Source organism: Dreissena polymorpha, chromosome 13 (genome assembly GCF_020536995.1).
Source record: "Dreissena polymorpha isolate Duluth1 chromosome 13, UMN_Dpol_1.0, whole genome shotgun sequence".
NCBI lineage: Eukaryota > Metazoa > Mollusca > Bivalvia > Myida > Dreissenidae > Dreissena > Dreissena polymorpha.
In genome coordinates, this window is record NC_068367.1 from 46,781,414 (window position 1) to 46,805,984 (window position 24,571).

Genomic DNA, 24,571 nt, shown 5'->3' on the forward strand with positions numbered 1-24,571 from the left:
GGTCTTATTGAATACATCATACAGTTCATACTTAATTGAACATATCCATTTAAATAATCATTTGCAGGCATGCCTTAATGACCATTAAGTTATAAAGTTTATATAAATAACAAAATATTATAAAGAACACACCAAATCAATTACTAGTTGTTTTAATCTATTTTAAAGCAATGTCTCTCTCTTTCATTTTTGTGAAAATTTCAACAATCTTTGATGTTTGATCATCACTCAGTTGCTTGCATCCCTCCCTGCACAGCATCATTACTGCTGTCAATGTGTCCTGTGATAGATGGTTCCGATTGGTTTTTTGGCATAATATTTGCTATTATGACTCATTTCAAACTACGATAAGGTTACAAACCGACGTAAAACAGTACGCTGGCTGCCTGGCAAAAGAACCGGAAATAGTAACAACTCTATTGATTGAATGCGCTGAATAATAAAACCCGAAATTAATCGAGCGCGTGGTTACACACAACTATACGATTTTCTTTGTTCGCTCGCCGAAAGTTGGTTTTTTTACGAAACTTTCTATCGTTTTGAGAAAAAATTCGGACGCTGATTGGGATTTTTCCAGATGCCGATTGGGAATTTGGGAATTTTCGCTCGATTGGGAAAGTACCGTTTTGGAAATTTGGGAATTTTCGTTGCATTGGGAAAGTACCGTTTACCGGTACTTTATAAAGAAGGAGGAAAATCGCTGGCATTTGATAGCATACATCCTGGATGTATGTTTATATCCTATTGTAAGTGTATATCCTGATTGTAAGACTATATCCTATTTTAAGTTTATATCCTGATTGTAAGATTATATCCTGATTATAAGATTATACCCTGATTGCAAGTTTATATCCTGATTGTAAGATTATATCCTGATTGTAAGTTTATATCCTGATTGTAAGACTATATCCTGATTGTAAGATTATATCCTGATTGTAAGATTATATCCTGATTATAAGATTAAACCCTGATTGTAAGTTTATATCCTGATAGTAAGTTTTTATCCTGATTGTAAGATTATATCCTGATTATAAGATTATATCCTGATTATAAGATTATATCCTGATTATAAGATTAAAACCTGATTTTAAGTTTATATGCTGATAGTAAGTTTTTATCCTGATTGTAAGATTATATCCTGATTATAAGTTTTTATCCTGATTATAAGAATATATCCTGATTTTAAGATTATACCCTGATTGTAAGTTTATATCCTGATTGTAAGACTATATCCTGATTATAAGATTATATCTCACCTCCTACAAGAATGACCCAATCCGATTTGCTTAGAGCGGTCACGTGCCTATGGAGTATTTTCCATACACCCCGAGTAATTTCCATACTACCCGAGTAATCGAGTAGTTGTTTGAGATATAATCGTTACACCATTAGTAACTGATGGTGTATGGGATATACACCCTCAGTAATTTAATACCATAAGCTTTGCTCTTGTATGGTATGAAATTACTGAGGGTGTATATCCCATACACCGTCAGTTACTAATGTTGTAACTAATAATATCATGTTTGTAAGATTATATCTTGATTGTTATCTTATATCCTGCTTGTAAGTCTGTATCCTGATTGTAAGATTATATCCCGATTATAAGGTTATATCCTGATTGTATGCTTATATCCTGCATGTAAGACTGTATCCTGATTGTAAGGTTATGTCCTGATTATATGATTATATTCTAATTGTATGCTTATATCCTGCTTATCAGTTTAAATCCTGATTGTATGATTATATCCTGATTGTATGCTTATATCCTGATAGTCAGATTATATCCCGATCTTAAGATTAAAGCCTGATTGTTAGTTTATGACCTTATTTTATAATAAGGTTGTATTATATTTATGTCTTTTTCCAGCAAGCAGAGATAGAGCAGATAGAGAAGACCGAGAGGGTGGGAGGGGCACAGCAACACAAGCGTAATACTGCCCTACTGGGAAAACAGATAAACCAGAGTACGGAAAAACTGCAAGAGGTATGTAGTGTATAGACTGTTCAAGGTCCATTTGAAGGTAAAGGTTATACATGTATACCTATATCTCTCCTCCTACAAAAATGACCTAATTCGATTGGCTAAGAGCGATCACATGCCCATGGTGTATTTTCCATACACCCCTAGTAATCTTCATACACCACGAGTAATGGAAGAGTGGGTTAAGATATCATCGTTACATGCTTGTATTTATTTAATTAGCTAAGGTCAACTATATTTTAAATGCCATTTAGGAAGTTTGTTGAGAGATTTTGTTTGTGAAAATATTTATGGCAAGAAAAAATTATATTTGTTTTTAACTTCATGTTTTCGTGGTTGGACCAGGATTATAAAAGCGTGCTTAAAAGTTTTTTGGTATAGATGATTTTTTTGTTAATGCACTAAATAGTAATGTTCCCTCACTTTTTATTAGTTAAAACATGTATTAGCGTTTTATAAATCGGTGTTCCATATAGTGTAGACATATTTAGATATTTAACTTACTATTATGTTGGTTTTACTAATAATATCATGGAAAAAACATTTAACCATAAAAGCAAACACAAGTATTGTCTTTTGTAGCAGTGTTATTACTCAATCTCTTAACCTATTTTATGATTAATAATTGTTAGCTTGTATTGTCCTAAAAAGAAATATAGGTAATTTAAAGTCAATTAAAGAGAAACATAAGGTTGTTATATTGTTACAGCTTCAAGCCAAACATGCAGAGCTACAAAAAACCTATAAGGCAACTCAAGAGAAACTGAAAGAGGTAACTCAGTTAAAATGTGTTTTCCCATTTGTATACATGAGGAATTTAAGAAAATCAAATGAATCCATTGTGTTATGTATTATAATTCAAGAAAAGAGACCTTTAATCTTAGATCCACATGCAAAGATGCATGTTTAACAATTACCCACCAGTAAAAAGTTGTTTGTATCAATGATTTAGCTGACTGTCTAACAAGCTGTATAGTGGTAGCAATAGTCTTGTGGTAGGATGCCAGCTAGTGGTAGCAATGGTCAAGTGGTAGGATGCCAGCTAATGGTTGCAATGGTCTAGTGGTAGGATGCCAGCTAGTGGTAGCAATGGTCTAGTGGTAGGATGCTAGCTAGTGGTAGCAATAATCTAGTTGTAGCAATGGTCTTGTGGTAGGATGCTGGCTAGTGGTAGCAATGGTCTTGTGGTAGGATGCTAGCTAGTGGTAGCAATGGTCTAGTGGTAGGATGCCAGCTAGTGGTAGCAATGGTCTAGTGGTAGGATGCTAGCTAGTGGTAGCATTGGTCTAGTGGTAGGATGCTGGCTAGTGGTAGCAATGGTCTAGTGGTAGGATGCTGGCTAGTGGTAGCAATGGTCTAGTGGTAGGATGCTTGCTAGTGGTAGCAATGGTCTAGTTGTAGGATGTCAGCTAGTGATAGCAATGGTCTAGTGGTAGGATGCCAGCTAGTGGTAGCAATGGTCTAGTGGTAGGATGCTAGCTAGGGTCTAGTGGTAGGATGCTGGCTAGTGGTAGCAATGGTCTAGTGGTCGGATGCTGGCTAGTGGTAGAAATGGCCTAGTGGTTGGATGCTGGCTAGTGGTAGAAATGGTCTTGTGGTAGGATGCTGTATAGTAGTGGCAATGGTCTAGTGGTAGGATGCTGTTTAGTAGTGGCAATGGTCTAGTGGTAGGATGCTGGCTAGTGGTAGCAATGGTCTAGTGGTAGGATGCTGGCTAGTGGTAGAAATGGTCAAGTGGTAGGATGCTGTATAGTGGTAGCAATGGTTTAGTGTATGATGCTGTACAGTGGTTGCAATGGTCTAGTGGTAGGATGTTGGCTAGTGGTAGAAATGGTCTAGTGGTAGGATGCTGTATAGTAGTATCAATAATCTAGCGGTAGGGTGCTTGGTAGCGGGGGAAATGGTCTAGTGGTAGGATGTTGTATAGTGGTAGCAATGGTCCATTGGTATGATGCTGGGTAGTGGGAGAAATGGTCTAGTGGTAGGATGCTGTATAGTCATAGCAATGGTTTAGTGGTAGGATGCTGGCTAGTGGTAGCAATGGTCTAGTGGTAGGATGTAGTATAGTGGTAGCCATGGTCTAGTGGTAGAAATGGTCTAGTGACAGGATGCCAGCTAGTGGTAGCCATGGTCTAGTGGTAGGATGCTTGCTAGTGGTATCAATGGTCTAGTGGTAGGATGTTTTATAGTGGTAGCAATTGTCTAGTGGTAGGATGCTGGCTAGTGGTAGCAATGGTCTAGTGGTAGGACGCTGGCTAGTGGTAGAAATGGTCTAGTGGTTGGATGCTGTATAGTGGTATCAATGGTCTAGTGGTAGGATGCTGGCTAGTGGTAGCAATGGTCTAGTGAAGGATGCTGTCCATTGGTAGCAATGGTCTAGTGGTAGAATGCTGGCTAGTTGTAGCAATGGTCTAGGGGTAGGATGCTGGCTAGTGGCAGCAATGGTCTAGTGGTAGAATGCTGGCTAGTTGTAGCAATGGTCTAGGGGTAGGATGCTGGCTAGTGGCAGCAATGGTCTAGTGGTAGGATGCTGGCTAGTTGTAGCAATGGTCTAGTGGTAGGATGCTGTCCAGTGGTAGCAATGGTCTAGTGGTAGGATGTTGGCTAGTGGTAGCAATGGTCTAGTGGAAGGATGCAAGCTAGTGGTAGCAATGGTGTAGTGGTAGGATGCTGTCCAGTTTAGCAATGGTCAAGTGGTAGGATGCTGGCTTGTGGTAGCAATGGTCTAGTGGTAGGATGCTAGCTAGTGGTAGCAATGGTCTAGTGGTAGGATGCCAGCTAGTGGTAGCAATTGTCTAGTGGTAGGATGCTAGCTAGTGGTTGCAATGGTCTATTGGTAAGATGCTGGCTAGTGGTAGCAATGGTCTAGTGGTAGGATGTTGGCTAGTGGTAGACATGGTCTAGTGGTAGGATGCTGTATAGTAGTATCAATGGTCTAGTGGTAGGGTGCTTGGTAGTGGGGGAAATGGTCTAGTGGTAGGTTGTTGTATAGTGGTATCAATGGTCCATTGGTAGGATGCTGGGTAGTGGGAGAAATGGTCTAGTGGTAGGATGCTGTATAGTAGTAGCAATGGTTTAGTGGTAGGATGCTGGCTAGTGGTAGCAATGGTCTAGTGGTAGGATGTAGTATAGTGGTAGCAATGGTCTAGTGGTAGAAATGGTCTAGTGACAGGATGCCAGCTAGTGGTAGCCATGGTCTAGTGGTAGGATGCTTGCTAGTTGTAGCAATGGTCTAGTGGTAGGATGCTGTCAAGTGGTAGCAATGGTCTAGTGGTAGGATGTTGGCCAGTGGTAGCAATGGTCTAGTGGAAGGATGCTAGCTAGTGATAGCAATGGTGTAGTGGTAGGATGCTGTCCAGTTTAGCAATGGTCAAGTGGTAGGATGCTGGCTAGTGGTAGCAATGGTCTAGTGGTAGGATGCTAGCTAGTGGTAGCAATGGTCTAGTGGTAGGATGCCAGCTAGTGGTAGCAATGGTTAGTGGTAGGATGCTAGCTAGTGGTTGCAATGGTCTATTGGTAGGATGCTGGCTAGTGGTAGCAATGGTCTAGTGGTAGGCTGTTGGCTAGTGGTAGAAATGGTCTAGTGGTAGGATGCTGTATAGTAGTATCAATGGTCTAGTGGTAGGGTGCTTGGAGTGGGGGAAATGGTCTAGTGGTAGGATGTTGTATAGTGGTAGCAATGGTCCATTGGTAGGATGCTGGGTAGTGGGAGAAATGGTCTAGTGGTAGGATGCTGTATAGTAGTAGCAATGGTTTAGTGGTAGGATGCTGGCTAGTGGTAGCAATGGTCTAGTGGTAGGATGTAGTATAGTGGTAGCCATGGTCTAGTGGTAGAAATGGTCTAGTGACAGGATGCCAGCTAGATGTAGCCATGTTCTAGTGGTAGGATGCTTGCTAGTGGTAGCAATGGTCTAGTGGTAGGATGTTTTATAGTGGTAGCAATTGTCTAGTTGTAGGATGCTGGCTAGTGGTAGCAATGGTCTAGTGGTAGGATGCTGGCTAGTGGTAGAAATGGTCTAGTGGTTGGATGCTGTATAGTGGTATCAATGGTCTAGTGGTAGGATGCTGGCTAGTGGTAGCAATGGTCTAGTGAAGGATGCTGTCCAGTGGTAGCAATGGTCTAGTGGTAGAATGCTGGCTAGTTGTAGCAATGGTCTAGGGGTAGGATGCTGGCTAGTGGCAGCAATGGTCTAGTGGTAGAATGCTGGCTAGTTGTTGCAATGGTCTAGGGGTAGGATGCTGGCTAGTGGCAGCAATGGTCTAGTGGTAGGATGCTGGTTAGTTGTAGCAATGGTCTAGTGGTAGGATGCTGTCCAGTGGTAGCAATGGTCTAGTGGTAGGATGCTGGCTAGTGGTAGCAATGGTCTAGTGGAAGGATGCTTGCTAGTGATAGCAATGGTGTAGTGGTAGGATGCTGTCCAGTTTAGCAATGGTCAAGTGGTAGGATGCTGGCTAGTGGTAGCAATGGTCTAGTGGTAGGATGCTAGCTAGTGGTAGCAATGGTCTAGTGGTAGGATGCCAGCTAGTGGTAGCAATGGTCTAGTGGTAGGATGCTAGCTAGTGGTTGCAATGGTCTATTGGTAGGATGCTGGCTAGTGGTTGCAATGGTCTATTGGTAGGATGCTGGCTAGTGGTAGCAATGGTCTAGTGGTAGCAATGGTCTAGTGGTCTGTAGACCAAAAGAGGTCGCCATGGTGTAATTGATATAGTGTCCGCCTAGCGACCGGGAAGTCACAGGTTTGATCCCACCGTGGGAGCCTCCTTTAGATCTCCCCCAAAAACACCACTGGTGCTAACCCAGGAAAAGGACTCGAGAGCGTTTATTTAAGCCTTAGGCTTTCGATGCTATCCAGCTAAAATAAATAGGTTTAAACTAATGGTCTAGTGGTAGGATGCTGGCTAGTGGTAGCAATGGTCTAGTGGTAAAATATAGTATAGTGGTAGCCATGGTCTAATGTAAGGAGGCTGGCTAGTGGTAGCGATAGTCTAGAGTTAGGATGCTGTATAGTGGTAGCAATGGTCTAGTGGTAGGATAATGGCTCAAGGATCAGTTTAAATCTTAATCAGACCAAATGAATTTTTATGAGCAAAAACAAATTAATCTTCCGGCTCCTCTCCCCCTCATTTGTTTTATAAATCGTTACCTGTGAGGTGAAGTAAGCTGAGGTGCCTCTGCTGCATATTGTGGTGAATGTTAACATATCACTTATGACGCTGTACTTTATGGGTAGTGTAAGAAGATCACTTTTCTGTCACTTTTAATTTTAAATTGATTTAGGGTGCAGATTATTACTGAACTTACATTTTGATGTTGTGTTAAGCATAAATTATGTTCGACATTCTATGTTCAGACTGTCTGTTCAAGGCTTTGCTGTGTTATACATTTGTTTTTATTTATAAATACGAAATAAGGCTAGTACAAATGTAGTTAAAGAACGCTTATGAATTTATGTTATATGGTGAGTGGCATTTTATTTCAAGTTTGGTTATGCATATTTTAAAGTAGTATTCAATAAATTCTAGAAGAATTTCACCTTTTTTTTATGCCCCCGAAGGAGGACATATAGTGATCGGACCGTCCGTCCGTCTGTCTTTCCGTCACACTTTGCATTTAGGTTTCGCATTTAGGTTTCGAAAAATGCTCATAACTTCTATGTCCCTTCACATAGCAACTTGATATTTGGCATGCATGTGTATCTCATGGAGCTGCACATGGTGAAAGGTCAAGGTCATGGTCATCCTTCAAGGTCAAAGGTAAAAAATCATGTTTCAAAGCGGCGCAGTAGGGGGCATTGTGTTTCTGACAAACAAATCTCTTGTTTACAAAAGAAATTATAATATGGTGACATTTAATATCGCAGAATGTAGTTGTACTTCAATTTGTATAGGCCCTGTCACGCAGTGAACGTATAGATGAGGAAATGCAGAAACTCTCTACCATTGAAACTGATGAAAATCAGGGGTAACTTATCTCTTTTTCTTATAGACAAGTTACCTTGTATTTTATTAAGCTTTTTGTCCCCTACCGGTTTCATCATGGATAGATGGCAATATGGACATTATGCACGTCATTTAATTTTGTTCCTACGTCAAATTCTGGTTGCTATGGCAACAAATAGACTAGAAATACTGCTGAAAATGGTGGTTTTCTGGATCCTGCGATAACTTAAAAAGTTCTGAATATTTTTTCATGAAACTTGCAACATGGATAGATGGCAATATGGACATTATGCACGTCATTTAATTTTGTTCCTACGTCAAAAATTGTGGTTGCTATGGCAACCCCCCCAAAAAATTATCTGAAAATGGTGGAATTTTTGACAATGGTGGAGCCGGTAGGGGACCATATTGCTTGACAATAGCCTTGTTTTAAATGTCTTAAAATAATAAAAATCTTAAGGTCGAGGTAACAATCAGTTTATTTTGTGTTGATTTTATTTCTCTAGGAAGTAGACCAACTTTTACCTTATCATATTTCATGCCAATTTTGATTTTCACAGAAATAATTGAATTTTCTTATTTGTTCTTAAATATGCCTTTTGTTGTGATTTTCTTAAAGGGATCTTTTCACGGTTTGGTAAATTGACAAAATTGAAAAAAGTTGTTTCAGATTCGCAAATTTTCGTTTTTGTTATGATATTTGTGAGGAAACAGTATTACTGAACATTTACCATAGTCCAATATAGCCATTATATGTATCTTTTGACGATTTGAAAACCTAAAAATTATAAAGCGTTGCAACGCGAAACGATTGAATAATTTGGAGAGTTCTGTTGTTGTCGTTTAAATTTACGTAACTACGAAGATTGCTTATATAAGGTATAAAATACCTAGTCTGTGTGTACCCGGCGGAATAGCCGAGAGGGCTAATGCGTTTTTACTTCAGACTAACTCCAGGACTCCGGGGGTAATTGGTTCGAGCCCTGGTACCGGCTACTTTTTTTCCTTTTTTAAATTGTATTCTTGATTTTTTACTGGAGCTTTTAAGATCCAATGTTTACATTTATCAATATAAAGCATTTAATGACAAACTTCAAAATATGCCAAAATCTGTGAAAAGGCCCCTTTAATTATTGAATTTGCTTATTTGACCTTATTTAGGACATAAGTTGAGATTTTCCTATGGTGCATTGCATTTTTTACCTCAGGAAAAGTCCTTCAAGTAGGATTTTTGTTAACGGCATCAGGCAGATTTTTTCCCTGAACATGTCTGTGACTTTATTCTTATAATACAAACTGTGTAAGATGCCAACCAACCAACCTGCTGAGCTGTTTCCCAGGTTACTGCAAACCCTTAAGTCCCTGGTGTCGATGAATGAGAGCCTGAAACGCCAGGAGCAGGAATTCAAGGCACACTGTAAGGAGGAGATGGCGAGGCTGAAGGAAGGCATTGACAGGCTGAAACATGCCTCGGACAGTGAGATGTCTGAGGATCAGGTAAGGAAGGCATTGACAGGCTGAAACATGCCTCGGACAGTGAGATGTCTGAGGATCAGGTAAGAGGCTGAACGAAGGCATCGACAGGCTGAAACATGCCTCGGACAGTGAGGTGTCTGAGGATCAGGTAAGGAAGGCATTGACAGGCTGAAACATGCCTCGGACAGTGAGGTGTCTGAGGATCAGGCAAGAGGCTGAAGGAAGGCATTGACAGGCTGAAACATGTGTCGGACAGGTAGGTGTCTGAGGATCAGGTAAGAGGCTGAAGGAAGGCATTGACAGGCTGAAACATGCGTCGGACAGTGAGGTGTCTGAGGATCAGGTAAGAGGCTGAAGGAAGGCATTGACAGGCTGAAACATGCCTCGGACAGTGCGGTGTCTGAGGATCAGGTAAGAGGCTGAAGGAAGGCATTGACAGGCTGAAACATGCCTCGGACAGTTAGGTGTCTGAGGATCAGGTAAGAGGCTGAAGGAAGGCATTGACAGGCTGAAACATGCCTCGGACAGTGAGGTGTCTGAGGATCAGGTAAGAGGCTGAAGGAAGGCATTGACAGGCTGAAACATGCCTCGGACAGTTAGGTGTCTGAGGATCAGGTAAGAGGCTGAAGGAAGGCATTGACAGGCTGAAACATGCCTCGGACAGTTAGGTGTCTGAGGATCAGGTAAGAGGCTGAAGGAAGGCATTGACAGGCTGAAACATGCCTCGGACAGTGAGGTGTCTGAGGATCAGGTAAGAGACTGAAGGAAGGCATTGACAGGCTGAAACATGCCTCAGACAGTGAGGTGTCTGAGGATCAGGTAAGGAAGGCATTGACAGGCTGAAACATGCGTCGGACAGTGAGGTGTCTGAGGATCAGGTAAGAGGCTGAAGGAAGGCATTGACAGGCTGAAACATGCGTCGGACAGTGAGGTGTCTGAGGATCAGGTAAGAGGCTGAAGGAAGGCATTGACAGGCTGAAACATGCCTCGGACAGTGAGGTGTCTGAGGATCAGGTAAGGAAGGCTTTGACAGGCTGAAACATGGGTTGGACAGTAAGATGTCTGAGGATCAGGTAAGAGGCTGAAGGAAGGCATTGACAGGCTGAAACATGCCTCGGACAGTGAGATGTCTGAGGATCAGGTAAGAGCCTGAAGGAAGGCATTGACAGGCTGAAACATTCCTCGGACAGTGAGGTGTCTGAGGATCAGGTAAGGAAGGCATTGACAGGCTGAAACATGCCTCGGACAGTGAGGTGTCTGAGGATCCGGTAAGGAAGGCATTGACAGGCTGAAACACGCGTCGGACAGTGAGGTGTCTGAGGATCAGGTAAGGAAGGCATTGACAGGCTGAAACACGCGTCGGACATTGACATGTCTGAGGATCAGGTAAGGAAGGCATTGACAGGCTGAAACATGGGTCGGACAGTGAGATGTCTGAGGATCAGGTAAGGAAGGCATTGACAGGCTGAAACATGGGTTGGACAGTGAGATGTCTGAGGATCAGGTAAGGAAGGCATTGACAGGCTAAAACATGGGTCGGACAGTGAGGCGTCTGAGGATCAGGTAAGGAAGGCATTGACAGGCTGAAACATGCGTCGGACAGTGAGGTGTCTGAGGATCAGGTAAGAGGCTGAAGGAAGGCATTGACAGGCTGAAACATGCGTCGGACAGTGAGGTGTCTGAGGATCAGGTAAGAGGCTGAAGGAAGGCATTGACAGGCTGAAACATGCCTCGGACAGTGAGGTGTCTGAGGATCAGGTAAGAGGCTGAAGGAAGGCATTGACAGGCTGAAACATGCCTCGGACAGTGAGGTGTCTGAGGATCAGGTAAGAAAGGCATTGACAGGCTGAAACATGGGTCGGACAGTGACGTGTCTGAGGATCAGGTAAATTCTGTAAAGTATATAGTGCTATGCAACCTACTCCCCTTATCCAAAAAACACGTCCTCGTTTGAATACAAAATAAAGCTTTCTAATTACGCAAATTATTTGTTTGCACAATTATGGTAAAATGGTGACTATCTTTGGTAGGATTTGCTAGTTTTCTTGGCTTGAAATCTTACTTTTCTTCATTTTGGAAACAAAACACTGAGTTCATGTTATACATGGTTGCCCTATACATGGTTATTTATGAATATATGTTATATGGTTGACCACAGGTCAAGTATTTAATATAGTGGTTTATAATATGTTTTTTGTGTGTATAAAATTTGAAACATAATGCCAGGCTTTTTTCTAGTGAGAAGTGATAAGACAATGTTGTTTACTTCTATTTAATCTTTTTTATCTATCCATTAATTTTATTAAAAAATTATTAATTATTAATAGTAAGTAATAATTATGGGCGTTATGAATGATCTGATTGTAATGCTAATCAGGGACGACACTTTCCGCTTTTATGACATTTTTCGTTTTAATGAAGTCTCTACTTAGCAAAAATCCAATTTAGGCAGAAAGTGTCGTCCCTGATTAGTCTGTGCAAACTGCACAGGCTAATCTGGGACTACACTATATCCACATACATTATGCCCAGTTTTCTCAGAACACGACTCAATGTATTATGTTTTAGGCACGGGCCGGTCTCATTGAGAAGCAGTACAATGCTGACAAAGAGAAACTGCATAAAATCAGACTATTGCTGGTAAATACTGGAATATGCAGCTTTTAAATTTCAAATAAGACTGTAGCTGGTAAATATATATACAGTTTGTATAGTTAATAAAGAATGTTTTTTTGTACAGTTTTTACAATGTGCATTGTTTACATATGAATGTAATTTTTTTGAATTGCTTTATGTTAGTGTTAACATGTATATTATTACACAAAATAGACAGGAAATGACTTATATTTATAAGTTATGATTAAGTCATAAATGTAAGTGTTAATCTGCCATTATGTATAAATTGGTAATGTTTCATCTATCCAAAATATAAACATCATTGGATAAACCTAAAAACTTCATTCAAATATATGTATCAAATGTAGTTTGTTTTTTCAGTTTTAAACACTGATGTTATTATCTATAATGTCTATAATTACAACAATATGTTCATTAGTCCCCTACTGGTGTAACAGTACTAACAGAATGGTACCAGTGTACCCGATTGAGTCTATATGCCTACCACTGGTCCATTATGTGTCAGCGTGTGTTAGATCCCGTTAGTCCCTTTGTCCATCCAATTCTTGACCCTCTGATAACTCAAGCTAGAAGAACTTAAGCTTGGTTGATGGAACTTGGTGTTTAGATAGAGGCCGCTATGGCCAATTTGCAACCAATTGTTGTTCGCCTGGCACAAATTTAGTTGATACGGTAACTGACAAATTTGTGAAACTTCAATCCACATCTTGTGATAACTTTAAAAGTACTCAAGCTAACTTTATGAAACACATGGTTTAGTCTAAACTAATTGTTGGTTGCTATGGTTACGGAAATAAAAATAAAGATCTGGATTCTTCAATAACTCAAAAGGTTCTTGTGCTAGGTTTGATGATACTTGGTATATGGATAGAGGCCATATGGGGAATATGCACTTTATTTATGTTTTGTTTTTGTTTACGTTTTTCTGTCCGTCTGTCAAAAAAAGCTGGATCCTGGGATAACTCAACAAGTTTATATGCCACCTTTAGAACAAAAGGGGGTATATAGTTTTTGCACTGTTCGTTTGTCAGTCTGTCTGTCAGTCTGTCACACTTTTCGTGTCTGCTCTCTATTTCAAATAGTTTTCATCCGATCTTTACCAAACTTGGTCAGAAGTTGTATCTAGACAATATCTAGGTCAAGTTAGAATATGGGTCATGCCTGGTCAAAAACTAGGTCACGGGGTCGAAAAAAACAAATCCAAGAGAAGTAATAAGCTTTAAATGGACATAATTATCTGACCTGCCAAATTATATATTTTTGTTAAATAAATCAAAGCGGCGCAGTAGGCAGCATTGTGTTTCTGACAAACACATCATGGTAAAAGGTCAAGGTCAAAGTCATCCTTCAAGGTCTAAGGTCAAAAATACAAATCCAAGGGAAGTAATAAGCTTTAAAGGGAGATAATTATTGTCCCCTACCGGTTTCACCGGAGGGGACTTATGGTTTGCGCTCTGTCTGTCAGTCCGTCCATCAGTCCGTCCCACTTTTCTGGATCCTGCGATAACTTTATTAATATTTTTTCATGAAACTTGGAACATGGATAGATGGCAATATGGACATAATGCACGTCATTTCCTTGTGTTCCTATGTCAAAAATTGTGGTTGCTATGGCAACAAATAGACTAGAAATACAGCTGAAAATGGTGGTTTTCTGGATCCTGCGATAACTTTAAAAGTTTTGAATATTTTTTCATAAACTTGGAACATGGATAGATGGCAATATGGACATTATGCACATCATTTAATTTTGTTCCTACGTCAAAAATTCTGGTTGCTATGGCAACCAAAAAAATAAAAATTCTGCAAATGGTGGAATTTCTGACAATGGTGGAGCCGGTAGGGGACCATATTGCTTGACAATAGCCTTGTTCAATATTGAACATAGCATTTTGATATTTGGCATGCATGTGTTTCTCATGGAGCTGCACATTTTGAGTGATGAATCTACAGTCACGGACTCACGGTAGTAGTGACTTTTAATTATTTGCTTCTAAAAATAGAGATTTGTTAGAGACACTTATTTTCAAGGGAAGTAATTTATATAATTATAAATCTCAGATTATATATTTCCTTACCAAGAATTTAAGTTCTTTTCACAGTTACTGTACAGATTTTTTATTTTGACTCAAATGATTGATTTGTCAAAGTTTTTTTTTTAAATGATATAATTATCTTTTTTTTCCTGTACTAATTTGTGAATGGTAGGGTTCATTACATACCTGTGGACTTGAGTCCATAGATACATGATGAATCTGGCTATGATCTCTTTGATAAACCACAGGCCTTGGTTTTTTGTGATGTCTGACTTGGTCATTTTTGACTGTCTACAGACCTTCCCCCCCTCCTCCCCCCCCGCCCCCGTTTGGATTGGAGAAAATCCAAGGGAAGTAGTAAGCTTTAAAGGGAGATGATTTCTATACCTGCCAAATGATAAATAGAAATTTTATATCAAAGCGGCGCAATAGGGGGCATTTAGTGTAGCAAACGGGCCCACATTACTAGCTTATTTTAGGGGGTAACTGGTCTGTGATTTTCAACTTCAAGTGTTATATGTCAAAATATTCGTATAGGTCTGTAGTTTTTGAAAACGACTTTCGTTTTCTCCAAATAGGTCGGAGATGGTAAAAAAACAAGATGGCGTACCACATGGCCGACACTAATATGTAACGGCGAAATTAAATCAACCTTATTAGTTAAAATAAAATTTATTTTGAATAACAACACCATATTGTATTAAAAATACATATTTAATATTGTATATTTATACAATACATTATTAACAACAACTCAGTTCATAAATAAAAAAATGTCAAGGTCAAAACGAAGGTCAAATGTGAAATTAGTATCTATTATAACACTTGTTCTACACTTAAATGCAAGAAAATAATAAATAACACAAAAACAGTGTCATTTATATTAACACAATCATTTACTGAGTATTATCATAGATTTTACATTACATAACAATCATGAAATATATCAGTTATGCAGTTTAGAACAAGCTAACATGTGTTTTGTGACACATATATAAAACATACTGTTAGATACAATATTATATTTAAGATGCACATGTCATGGATATGGTTATGGTGAAATGACACACATACACAATTGCTTCAAATAATATAACAATCATTTAAACCAATAATAAACTGTTTATCAACTATATCTACAATTTAAAACAGGTGACACACTATAACAATGTTAAAGGTTACACACCACTTACATCTGGTACATGTTCTTAGGTCATTATTTTTCCATCAACTTGAAGATAAGTATTTAAGAAAATAAAGATTAATACAAAAAACTATCATTTAGATTGACAAAACCATTCACTGACTATAATAAAGGGATGTAACATCACAAAACATTCATTTATTTCAGAAATGCCTTTTGGAACCACCTCACATGAGTGTTATGACACATACATGTATATAAATCATACTGTTTTATACATTATTTTCAAATAAGATGAACATGTCAAAATTATTGTGCAATGACATACAATCACAGTTATGAACAATATAACAATCTTTGAACATACTTCTTAACAATATCCTACCAACTGGATGTAAATATAAAAACCGAAAGATTGCATTCTACTAAAATGTTAAAGGTTACAAACCACTTGTGTCATTCGATTTTTTTTTTCATTTTTAAAACTCAAATAAATCAATATTAATATAAATAATATTGATAAGTATGTAATACAGAAATATAAGCAAATCTCAATAGATACTCAATATTGCATCTCTGAAGATAATACATTATATTTCATAATCGAGTAGTGTGAAGTCAACAAGTAACATATACTAGAGCAGTACATCGGTAAACTTTAAGTTCAGTCTTTCTATGGAAAAAACAATATCATGTCACAACAATATAGACAATTAACAAATGGCATTGAGAAGTGTACATTGTACTTACAATACCGACTTTTCTAACGTGTTGACAATAATAACAAGATTCAGTGAACTGTGTTTGACCTATAAAATGACAAAAAAACTGGAAAACACTTGACCATATGTTATTATTTTATTAATTGTTTGGGTTATATCAAGGTAATACATGGAAAATATGTTTTCTGATTTATGTGAAACAAGTTATTCTTATCAATTATGCTATTTTATAATTTATTTTATATCCTAATGCAACTGTCAAACCGTCTATTTACTGCTGTTTGAACACACATCAATCTTCAGTATCAGAAATGTCACTATCTTGATCAAACACTAATGTCAAGGTATGCAAATTGGCAGAAAGCATATCTTGTGTGTGCATATTTGCAGTACACTTGCAGGCTGCTGTGCATGGCTGTTTGTTTACAAAACAATGACATGTAAAGTCCTCTCATATTTCACAGTCACACGTCAGATCATTGAGAAGCTCTGGAGCAGCAATTGGTTGATTCATCATTGTTGGAACTAAATTGTTGTTGCTATCAAAATGATAACCAAACAATGTTAGTGATGGCAAGTCATGTTCTGCAACAAGGGAATGGTGCCATATCCAGAGCTGTAGAAGACATCTGAGGCAGTGTAGATAACAACTGTCTCTGGTTGTAGGCAAGGCTTTGGGATGTGCAGATGTTGCAGCTCGAATGCGTCTGATTTCATTCAATGTAAGCTTTTCATTTCCATATAGGAGAGCAACAAACTTTTCACAGGCATCTTTTTGTTACTTCTGAAGGTTCAATTGTTCACCTATATCATGCACATTCTGGAAAGTCTTGGCATATTTCATGAACAAATTGAATACTTTTTTCTTCCCTTTCCCATGAAACCCACTGGTTGTATCACAGCCTGTGATACAATAAACTGTCAACAGGATTTTCATATGATCTTCAGTCAGCTTGTGAACAACATCATGGATTGGGATGAAACTTTTTTGTCTACGTGAGTAGTGTTTCTGCCTGTGAGTAAATAAAGCTCTTTCGCCCCAATTGCTTTGTAATGATGAGTCACTTGCAATAGCAAGACATTTTGCATTTAGTATGTGCTCTGTATCACCAGCTTCTTGAAATGCATTTTCATTTGTCAACCAATACACAGCTTGAAGAAGAAGTGGGTCAAGAAAGTCTTTCTGAGCATTGAGTGTCATTTCATCAGGAGAATAATATTGATTTTCAAGCTTCTTAACAGATGAAGATATATGTTTTCTCAATATGCCTATAGCTCTATGTACAATTGAGCTGTCGGTTTCATCTTCGATATTATATGATACCTCATTGTCAGCCTGGGCTAGTTTTTCAACGTGGTTTGCTTCCCTAATTGCATCCTGGAGTGTTTTTGTTGAATCACACACAAGATCTGGTTTTCCCCTCTTATGAATAAACGATAATTCGGGCCAAATTTCACTCAAAAGTTTTTTACGGTAAGATGTTTTGTAATTTTGAGCTTCATGGCATCCATGATCAATACAGAGCTGTATAAATCTTTGTCGTAATGTGGTTAATTTAACAACTTGTTTTTCAACAATGACTGTGTGTTCAAATTCTACTTTCAAAGTTTTGGCAGCTGTCTTGTAAGTGGTATTGTATCTGTCACCCTTTTCAATGTTTAAATCAGCAGTATTGTAATAACTTGCAAGACAACCCTTTTTTCGGTGGTATTTTGCCTTAAAAGCAACAAGATCACCATTTGGAAGACTTAAAAGACGATTAATAGCACGCTCATCATGACGTTTATATGCAAAATCTAAGACCTTTGAGTATATTGTTTTAGGATCTATGGAATTAGATTGTTCAACAAATGACCAACTTCTAGAATAACCTTTCAATTACTGTCCCTTTTTGGATCACATTTTTCTCCACAAATGAAACATTGCAGTTCCCAGTCGAAATTTTCTGAAGAAGACCTTGTTCTTAAAGGAGTTGTTTGATTATTGGGATCCTCCATTCTGCCATCAGTGATTTACCCGGACTGGTCTGCTGTTGCACCCGTCACAGCTGGAAGATTAAAGTTTAACCCATTTATGCCTAGTGGACTCTCCCATCCTTCTAAATTGGATCAATTTATTTTACGCTGTTTGTCAAGGCCTTTTTTCTAGACGCAAGGCATAAATGGGTTAAGAATGTTTTCTCTAGGAAAGTTCTATCACCATTATCATCATCATCATCATCATCATAACCATCATCATCATCATCATCATCACCATCATCACCACCATCATAATCATCATCATCATCAAATTGTATCACCATCATATGCATCATCATCCATCAACATCCTCCATTATCACCATCCATCCTCCTCCATCTCTTTCCATTATCATCAATAGTTTGTGTAGTGTGATCACCAAAACATATTGTTATAAATTGTACTTAACAGTGAACTATGTTGAGCTTACTCAGTATTATTTTATTACTGCAAGGATTGGTCCCTCTTCCCATGGTTAGCAGTAATCAAATACAACTTATGTATGCACACAAATATAAGATGTAATTATTTAAGTCTTAATCTTGTTAAGTTGGTAAAATTGCCCTTAACTGGTAAACCTCGACACAAGTTCCACTGCCTGCATACAGTTCTCTATTTGCATCACTTCGAAGTATGATTAAACGCTTTGTGTTGAGGTGACCCATAAACAAATTTTCACACTTAAACAAACAATATGTTAAATCATAAGGTTAAATTTTAACAAATTATGTTAATTTCATCTTTTACACATCTTATGTTTGTAAAAAGTGTATTATTATAAAAGTCAATTTTGAGTAAATGTGCATGCATTGTAAACAATAATTTGTTAATAACTAATGTCAAACATTTACATTATGTGGAATGCTATCTTAGAGCCAATAACTATACTTTTAAATAGCTCAAACATACATTTTGTCAACATCTAAAAAAGCTATAGATCCATCTTTAGATGTGTTTCTCAAAATGTGAACTGAAAAACAGAAAAATTATAATATATCAAAATTAAACTTTAATAACGTTTTATTTACTAATATCCGGTTATTTGTATCAATCTGGATACTACTCAAGTTTAAAAAAACAACAGAGATAGGGTGTACTATAAGCTGATTATTTGATAATTTCCCATTCATACACATTGAAAAACACAATTACTTTCATATGTAATTACTTTTATAAACAAATAGATAACACTAATAGCCTTTTTATGCCTTGAAATAGATTGGGGGCTCTGACCCCCAAACAATAAGCCTTTAAGCCTAGGTTTTTATTCTTAATTCTAAGTAGACTCTAAATTTCTTTCTTTAAAAGTGTTGCATATATATGTAGTAGGCTTATCACTTTACAAATAAACAAACTATATACATACCTTTTGTATGACATGTTTGCCAAAATTTGTTTTTGTTTCGTCTTCTGCAGACAGAACATCAAGGTCATGTCTTAATAATTACAAAGGGAAGCAATCACACACTTACTGTCTGAGGTGAAAAAGCTATGTTTGAATTTTGCCACGCAAACAAAATAGTTTGCAATTGCGCTTTTTTTTTAATTTAAAGACTTCTCATCATTTAATAAGATTTCAACATTAATGACATAAAATTTAAACAAAGCAAAGCAAACAACATGCCTGTGTTAACTAGTCGTTTATTTCTTATTCAATACATGCTAATCTCTAGACTAACAGAGCTTCCTGGTAAAAGCTACTATTTAAAAGTAAATTTTAGAAATTGAAACCTAATTATATCTACAATGTTAATATTATTACATTATTTTGCCAATACTGTAGTTATATCTCAAAGTAATTTATTCCATTGTCTCGCTTGCGTGACCTTATTCAACTATTTGACAAATTAGGGGCGGAACATAGGGTTGAACGAGATCCTGATGTAAATGCATACTTTACATTTTTAAAGGATTATTTAAAAATTAAGTTAAATAATTGAACCAATCATAATTTAAACTGTGATAATCTCAATATATTTTATTATATATCAATATATTATTAAAAACAGCATCCGCATGAGTGTTTTTTATTCATTTTATTTCAAATAAATGGTTTACAAATATGTATTACAAGAATTTTTCTGCTATTTTCACTGAAAACGTCTATTTGAATGTATAATGTTATGTATTATAAAATAAAATATATAAATTGTCATGAAAGAATGCTTAATATGGACAACTATTCAACTTACGATGTTTTTTTGTTTTTGGCGGCCATCTTTGACGCCAACACTTACGGAAAAAATAATACCCATTACAATAAAATTCAGACTTAGACCTACATTTTGATATATAAAACTTGCTGTTGGCTTTCATAGACTACTCTGGTCCCATATTTAGGGTCTCATTTGCTACACTAATTGTGTTTCTGATGAACACATCTCTTATTAGCTAGATTGATAACAATCAGTATGTGATTAGTATGAAAGTTATTAATTAAAGTTTTGTTTTTCTATCACTCTTTCCATCCAAAAAAAATCTGGATCTTGAGATAGCTATAAAAACATGGGATGTATTGATGAAACTCCGTATGTGAATAGAGAATCCTATGGAGACCATATAAAACTTGTTATGTGAATAGAGAATCCTATGGAGACCATATGAAACTCGGTATGTGAATAGAGAATCCTATGGAGACCATAACAAACTCGGTATTTGAATAGAGAATCCTTTGGGCACCATGTGAAACTTGGTATGTGAATAGAGAATCCTATGGGGACAGTATGAAACTCGGTATTTGAATAGAGAATCCTTTGGGCACCATGTGAAACTTGGTATGTGAATAGAGAATCCTATGGGGACAGTATGAAACTCAGTATGTGAATAGAGAATCCTATGGGGACAGTATGAAACTCAGTATGTGAATAGAGAATCCTATGGGGACAGTATGAAACTCAGTATGTGAATAGAGAATTTTATGGGGACAATACACGTTTTTTTTTCATTTTTTGTCAGAAAAAAATGTGGTATGCTAATGGTAACAGAAATAAATGAAAAAAACAAACAAACAGAATCTTTTTCCTGCCACAACCCAAAAAGTACTTCTTCGAGATGGATGAAACTTGGATGGTGCATAGTGGGTCTTATGGTTAATATTCCGATTATTTATGTTTGTGTACAAGTTGACATTGTGTTTGCTATAGTTAAAGAAACAGCTGGCTATTAACATCTGCATTTTTACAAAAGGTTACAAAAACATAAGGAGATCCTGATGTTACTTTAAAAACATTAACCATGTAGAAGACTGCTGTTTTGTCTATGACGAAGCTCGTATTTTTAAACGATATGTCATATATTTCCAACAGGCTCGTAAGAACAGAGATATAGCGGGACTGCAGCGGAAAATAGATGAGGTTCCGTCCAGAGCTGAATTGAGCCAGTACCAAAGAAGATTCGTAGAACTATACAATCAAGGTTCACTACTTCAACATGATACTAAAAATTATGTGTACAGGCTTCCTTTTTGAAAGTCTAATTTTCATTCACTTCCACAAAAGCTTTGTCTTACTTAACGTGTTGCTTGATCGATCCATAGATAGCAAAAGTATTAAATTGTTTGCATATGCGTTCATTTTCCATGAAGTTAATATTATGAAATAAATTAATCTTTGTATTAATATTGTTAATGCTAATATTAGATTTAAAATCATCTTTAAAAAAAAGATTTTTTTTACTTTCACATGTCCACATTTTTCAGTGGCGGCCACGCACAAAGAGACAAAACAGTTCTTCACATTATATAACACTTTAGATGATACAAAACTCTACCTGAATAAAGAGGTGAGGTGTCAGTATACTATAGGAAACTCTAGAAACATTATCAGGAGATACGTTTTTGACATCTTTTTTTAAGGCAAATGACCAATTACTTATGACTGAAATACAAAGGAGACATTGGTCAGACTTAAAGCAACGATCGGACAATGTGGCCACACATCTATGTCGATTAAAACAAAATCAAGGTGTAACATGTATTCACTTATGTAATTAGTGTTGCACACTGCAATGGTAACCCCAAAAGCTGGAAGTCTGTAATGAATCATTCAACAAAAGTCGGAATTAAACACACCGGAAATAAACCAGTCTGTGTGTTTATGACATAAGAAACAATTGGGTTTATTTCTCTTTTTAAAAATGCAATTTTTAAAAGAATACAATTTCACTTTTTGCATCAATAATATATTATTTTATATAAACTATTTTGATATGTTAAATAACAGGAAATAATAACAATGATTGTTAAACGAAATGGTTTTAATTGATGCATTTCTTTTGCAGGTTAATCTACTGAGTTCAATCTACGACAATTTCAATCAGTAAGTTAAACAAAATCAAAAAGAAAAATGAAGTGTAAATTTTATGTTCCTATAAAATTGAATAGAAAACACAACTCTTTTCTGCTTTAAATACTCTATTGAATTTATATTGCTTGGTACCACAATGTTAAGCATTTATAAATATGTGTACCACTTTTACTCACAGGTCTATCAGCTCTTGTTTTTCTGTATACAACAATAATAATTACTCGGTTGGAAGTAAAAAAAATGTATGCTTATTATGTTATCTGTATTGTTCAATCCGTTTTAATGTATCGTTTTGGAATCAGTTTCTACATAATATTCAGGGTAACTTGAATTTATCGGTGTATTGGTATATACATGTTTCCTACTATAACAAACACTTAAGTGCGGTACGTGTGCTTATAAACTTTGTACAGTCCAATCGCCTATCCCCAATCTCTCACAACCTTGCGTTTGTTTACACTAGAGCCATGTCGTCGGCGGCAAACAAGGAACAGTTTCTGAAGCAGTTTGAACAAATAGTCGAAGGAGTGAAAAACAACAGAGCTAAGGTGCGTTCCTGTTTATTGTTATATTACAGAGTGTAGAATAACATAGTTAAGGTGTGAACCTGTTGACTTGTTGGATATTTTCAGGAATGGTACTATCACAGTTTGTTTACCTCCACCAGTATACCGGTATTCACAACGGAAATGAGCGTTCCTTTTTATTGGGTGAAGACATTTACTGATCCTTGTTAACAGGACTTGTTCACAGTTTGGAGCTGTTAACTTTAGCTTCTAGTTTCCCGTGTTTGAACCCAAGTGCAGGCACATTTATTTATTATATATTATTTTATTTATTATATAGTTTTTTATGTTATTATAACTATGTAAAACTTTTCCAAATATTACAGTTTTTTATAAAATAACTTTCATTAAATAAAGTGGAAAAATCCCTTTAATTGGTACCATAAAAGTATTCACTTGCAAACATGTATACATTTCTATTCGTTTCAATTCAATGAGGACCGCGTATTAACTTCTCTCGCTTTGACCACAGTTGTAGTAGATGGTTCTATGGTTCTATCTTTAGCACAGTTATAATTACAGCTCATACGACATTTGAGACATTTCTTTCCAGACTCATTCAAGCATCAGGTGTGCATAACGCATTACACATCACACATAACCCAAACCGTAGCACCATTTGTGTCCCATGGGAATCGAGCATATATTATTTTGACATTGCCAGGAACTTTGATGACTGAGATACAGATGAGTGTGTCGTATCGACGTCGAATTTGTAAAAACTTGGCTAATATAAATATAGACCATGGATTATATTGCCAAATAATTTGCTTGCATGGAAGTGTTTCAAAATATAATACTTGTACATATATTTCCGAAAAACAATTATACAACTGTATACATTTCCGTAAAAAGTCTACTCCTTTAGATAATTATCATTCGACTTGTTGTGTGCGTTTATAAACATATTCACCGAAAGAAAGTCACATAGTATGGCTTTTTCTAAAACAATTTAATCAACACCCATTCGACCTTTGCCTCCCCTCCACCAAAACCTCAGTTACTACAGAGCAGAATGGTGTTTATTTGTAAGTTAAATGCAATTATTTCATTATCACTTTCTTGCTCATAAAAAGCTTATAGTAAGGAATTTTAAGCCATGCAAACAAATAAACAACCCAAGTCAGTTGAAACACGAAAACACCCAAACACAAACGCAAACATCAGAATTAATAACCAAAAGGAATTGAAAAAAGGAAACGAATGAAATAACAAAAAGTATGCCATCCCCAAAATAAATAAAACGTGTTTACCACCCGAATGCAGTTGCCAACAAAATTAACAGTAGGCATGTCACCCCCAAATCAATAACACCATTTACCATCTATATGCATATGAAGAGGAATTTTCTAAAATGATACGCCGGTATGCAACCCCATAAAATAACAATATTTACCGTCCTGATGCAGAAAAAAGCAAACAGCGAAAATAACACAACGGCGTGCCACCTCATAAACTAACTATATTTACCATCATGAAGATAAGCAAAGCAACACTTCAAACCGTCTAGGTATGTCATCTCCCAAATATTCATAACAAAACCAACAACAAAAAGCACGTTACCATGTCCATCTGATATTTATCTTCAGGTTGAGCAAAGAAAACAAGAGGAAAAAATGCGCCGCGATCAACTCAATGATAAATATCTCGACCTTGTGGAAAAGCAGCGTCTTTACTTCAAAACTGTCAAAGATTTCCAAGAGGTATCGTGCCGTGTCTTTGTCAAGTTTAAATTAATTTTTG

The 24,571-nt window shown here is 36.9% G+C and overlaps 1 protein-coding gene across 1 annotated transcript in view; it reads left to right on the forward strand.

Annotated features, from left to right (window-relative positions):
• The window catches only part of LOC127854923 (coiled-coil domain-containing protein 93-like), a 58,456-nt gene that overhangs the window by 33,166 nt on the left and 719 nt on the right, over positions 1-24,571 (forward strand). The window contains exons 11-20 of the mRNA XM_052390030.1: positions 1,871-1,987; positions 2,694-2,756; positions 7,873-7,946; positions 9,265-9,421; positions 11,969-12,040; positions 21,264-21,372; positions 21,656-21,738; positions 22,237-22,274; positions 22,726-22,810; positions 24,418-24,531. Of these exons, the coding sequence (XP_052245990.1) occupies positions 1,871-1,987; positions 2,694-2,756; positions 7,873-7,946; positions 9,265-9,421; positions 11,969-12,040; positions 21,264-21,372; positions 21,656-21,738; positions 22,237-22,274; positions 22,726-22,810; positions 24,418-24,531 (912 nt within the window). The remainder of the gene's footprint in view (positions 1-1,870; positions 1,988-2,693; positions 2,757-7,872; positions 7,947-9,264; positions 9,422-11,968; positions 12,041-21,263; positions 21,373-21,655; positions 21,739-22,236; positions 22,275-22,725; positions 22,811-24,417; positions 24,532-24,571) is intronic.